Source organism: Psammomys obesus, unplaced genomic scaffold (assembly GCF_907164565.1).
Source record: "Psammomys obesus unplaced genomic scaffold, mPsaObe1.curated_primary_1811, whole genome shotgun sequence".
NCBI lineage: Eukaryota > Metazoa > Chordata > Mammalia > Rodentia > Muridae > Psammomys > Psammomys obesus.
In genome coordinates this window covers 11,103-15,541 of record NW_026596058.1, presented here as the reverse complement: position 1 = coordinate 15,541, position 4,439 = coordinate 11,103, and the positions used below count along the sequence as shown (strand labels likewise).

The window sequence follows — 4,439 nt, the reverse complement described above, 5'->3', positions numbered from 1 at the left end:
TTCCAAAGAACTAAGACGAGCTGCTAAAATTCCAAAGAACTAAGACGGCTGTTCAATGCCGTCTAAGGATTCACTATACGGAAAAAGAAATGAATGCCTTATCTAACAGGCCACAATATTTTTTCTCATAGAAGTGTGGTTAAAAGCATCAAGTTCAAGTCATCTTCTATAGTTTGTTTCTAGACAGCAAGACTGCATTCTATAGGTTGAACTGCAAGAGATTATTAAAATGAAAGGATAAATCAAGAATAATCTCATCTGTCCCTTGCTTTTGACTCACCTTTTCCACATCTCCAAGACCCTCAGTGTCTAGAAGGATCAGGGTGTGATTTGGCTTTGTTGGGTGAGGCACACACCACATCCAGATGCCCTTGGTTTGAGACTGTACTGTGGCTCCTAGAGGGAAGCCTGAAGGGAAGAGGAGAACATTGTGTATGTATACATACATATACATATATATTATATATACATAGATTATATATGTATGTATATATGTATACATACATCTATACATGTATACATGTATAGATGTATGTATACATATATATAGAGAGGGGGGTAGTAGAGCCCGGAGGATCAATTCAGCATCATCTTCAGTTACATAGTGAGTTCAAGGCCCGCCTGGGATATCTGAAACTAGACTCAGAAAAGAAATGCATATGTAAATAAATGGGTAAATTAAATTTTCAAATGAAATAGAAGTTAGGTGACTTGAAACATATAAAGGTTATGAGGGTATAGACAAGGAATGGAAAGAAGAGAATTTTACTTTCAAAACTGGTAAATGAGGTATGGGGTACTCATGGTATAATGTTAAATCCAGGAGGATTCTTGCGTTTTAGATAACAAAGTCACCTTAATGTGCTGGGCACATTCCACACAGAAAACAATGCCCTTCTCAGAAGAGAAGAGATACAACTACGGCCATCAGGTAAGAGAAAGTTGTGTGGGATCCCGAGGAGAAGCACGAGCTATATTGTTTTGTTTTTGTTTTTTTGTTTTTGTGTTTGTTTTTGTTTTTTAACTTGCACAAGTTTTATTAATGACAACCTCATATATGACTGGTCAATGCTGTATAGAGACATCTTGCTTTAACTTTCAATTCAGTCTGAACCCCTCTCTTCCATATTTTACCAACCCAAGAACAGGGATATCCATAGAAATTTTCAGCCAAATGTTATTAACTAAAGAAATAGAGACACTGTTCAAGAAAAATCAAGTCTTACAAGTCTTATATTTAAAATTATCTTCTTTGAAAGGAGTGACAATGAGATGTTCAATGCTGTAAAGACAAAAAATGCACTAGACCCATTTTATTCAGCATCAGCATTTTTCTCTCATCTTCCTTTCCCCCCTTCCCTGTTATCCTCCTCTCCTCTGTCTTCTTGTTCTTACTCTCTTTAGCCTTGATAATGTCCTGCCTTTTGAAGGTTTTCTTTAGCTCAGTAGGCAACAGTATCCTTTTTGTATTTTTAACAGAAGTAAAAACAGGAAAAAGGAATGGATGACTGTAATTAGCTCAAAGTTAAGAATTACTTTTGCTCTTAAGATAGGTTGGCTTTCTAGCACAGTAATTGCCTGAGGCATAAGGAGATGAACAGTTGCACTCTGCCCAGGAAAGCACTCACCGTGGTTCTGACCCGCCAGGCAGTTCATCAGGTATGATTTTCCTGTGCGGTACATTCCCACAATAGCCACCACCACCACAGGCTGAGAAATAGCTTTAAGAATATGGATGGCTCTTGGATTCACCAGGAACTGCTTGTTCTTATTTTCTATCAGACACAGGGGGGGGCCTCCATGGTCCCTGGTGCCATGGCAACCTGTCAAACCCAAAAGGCTGTCAGTACAAAACTGCATATCAAATGGTAGTTCTTCAAGGCATGTGCATCACAGCTTCCTGTTTGTGATCCTGGACTGGTTTCCTTAGCTTCTATCAAATCACGATGACGCAAGCAGCCCATTAAAACAACAGCGATATTTTCTTGTTCCATGTATTGGGTCAAACACCCAAATATTTGGGACGAGGGCAGGGCAGTGTGTTCTGTGGGGATTTCAGGGGTCAATGCTTGTCCCAGAGTTCTGGCTCGCTCAGGTTTCCCTTCATACCTGTCATTTCATTGACGTTTCCTACCCACTTTCTTTGACTTCTTTCTTTTCCACATTTCCTTCTGCTTCTCTCTTTACAGTAAGTTAGACAATTAGACAAAATGCCCACCACAAAGAAAACCAACATGGTCCTATTTTAAAGCATTTAGCTTAATCAGGTCATTTCTTTCTAAAGCAAATCTGGAGGTGGCCCTCTGGGGAACTTGGTTCTGGCATAGGATGGGGACACACATTTGGAAGACTGAAGGGTAGTCATGCATTTCTCTCTTCAAGAGTAGCCTGTGCTGGAATGCATAATCCTATGACACTGTTTAGACTTGCCAATTGCAGATGGGGAAAAGCAGGAGAGGAATAGGTTAAATGACTTACTAGAGACTTCCCAGTCCATCCATAGAGAAGTGTGATTTGAAGAACAACTGATTTTTACTACACTTATCTACCTGTCAAAATCTCCTTTCTCTCATAACAGTTTCATATGAGGAATTTGTTGATAGAGAAGTTACTATTTATTGCCCAAGTGTTTATGTACTCTGATCTGCATGGGAACTGTTTTCCTACAGTCATATTGTAAACCCTGAAATGTTTTCAGAGTGTACAAGCTGTTTATAGCACAGGCTTGTCTTGGGGACGTTTGGCTTCATCTATATCATGTGAGGAACACATAAGCCAACCCCATCTACTCTTTTTGCTTGTTGTTGTTTATCATTTGTTGTTTGTTTTTCCAAGCAGGGTTTCTCTGTGTAGCCTTGTCTGACCTGGACTTGAGGCTGGCCTCAAACTCACAGAGACACACCTGCCTCTGCCTCCCTGAGTGCCAGGATTACAGGCATAATCCCATCTCAATCTCATCTACTCTTATTTACTATCATGACTTGCTTATTCATTGCATATTTGATGATCATGATGCCATGATTATTGTGGAATTCTAAAATCTCTTGGGGTGTTTACCAACTAGGATCCAGTTTGCTAGTGGTCAATAGAACTGCCTCTAGGACACTGTGGTTTAAGCATTTGATAGTTCATTTGCCTTTTCAAGGGTGCGAAATGAAGATCACTTCTTTCTGGTTCATACCAGGGGGTCTCACTATTCTAATTTTGCTTAGCTCTCTTTTTTCATGATTCCTCATGGTCCACAATGAGCCCCCGCCGTATTCATTCTGTCCAGTAGACGAAGGGAAAAGAAAATAGTCTAAGCCTCTCCCAGTTAATGGCATATATTGAGTGAATTTTCATGCATACATAGCTACTCATATGTCATTTCCAAGGATTAGGTCTCATGGATAGCCTCTCTTCTAAAATGCTGGGCTAGGCATTACAGTGGAGAAAAAAGGAAAGGATTGGTACAGGAAAATATATATCAGTCAGTGACAAATTATTCATGAATATATATATATACATATATATATTTATATATAGTAAAAACCGATGATATATCATTTTGATATGTGCATAAATAAATGCCACTAGATATGTAATTACATATGAATATACAGGATTATGGTGGATTAAAAAGGAAAGTGGTCAAGTATAAGTTGAAGGTAAAAATGAGTTAAAGATCGGTGAGGTAGCTCAGGGAGTGAGAGGATTTGCTGTGAAAGCGTGAGGACCGGAGAGTCCCGGATACCACTTTTAAAAGTGCTAGACCTGGAAACTATGTGGAGTGGAGACAGGAGGATGCTGACGCTGGGTACCTGCAGCCTAATTCCAGTTTCAGCGAGAAGCCCTGTGCCAGGGCAATAAGGCAGAGACTGGCGAGGAAGTTTCTGTACATGTATACACCAACATATATATACACAAATGAATTAAGAAAGAGTGTGAAGAGATATTGAGAGACAAATAGAAAAAAATGAGAAAAGATGATAGAAAAGTTAAACTGATAGGAAATGCCAAATTCAACAACTTGCAGGATTAAAACGTGAGCAGACCTTTAGAATGACTAGAAGTTGCTTTCCTGAGTGATTCAGTAGATGGTACGCAAGCATATCAATGCACTGGAGCTCACGATAGAAAGTCCCTCCAGCTCATGGGCCACTTTCACAGTCATGCTTACCTTTGCAGTATGAGCTGACTCTTGAACTTCACATCAGTTTTAGACTGGATTTGTTTAATGTCCAGTATTTGTTCAGAATCAAATTAATTTCATCTTATCTCTAAGTACCATGAAAAGTTTCCTGTTTCATTCTGAGAGAGAAAGGTGAAGAAGGGATGGGAGGGGGAGAAGAGGATGGACAAAGGAGAGAAAGAGAGAGAGAGAAGAATGAGATAGATAGATAGAGAGAGAGAGAGAGAGAGAGAGAGAGAGAGAGAGAGAGAGAAACACTGCTATATGC

The 4,439-nt window shown here is 39.5% G+C and overlaps 1 protein-coding gene across 4 annotated transcripts in view; it reads right to left on the bottom strand.

Annotated features, from left to right (window-relative positions):
* Positions 1-285: 285 nt before the first annotated feature.
* LOC129689549 (guanylate-binding protein 1-like) overlaps positions 286-4,439 on the bottom strand; it is a 13,705-nt gene continuing 9,551 nt past the window's right edge. For 2 of the 4 annotated variants that reach the window (XM_055624748.1, XM_055624749.1), the window contains exon 11: positions 527-1,823. In XM_055624748.1, coding sequence (XP_055480723.1) covers positions 1,779-1,823 — 45 coding nt within the window. In that variant the 3' untranslated portion in view covers positions 527-1,778. Of the gene's footprint in view, positions 409-521; positions 1,824-4,159; positions 4,291-4,439 lie in introns of those variants that run through there. The other 2 variants (XR_008722139.1, XR_008722140.1) reach the window with 2 other exon arrangements.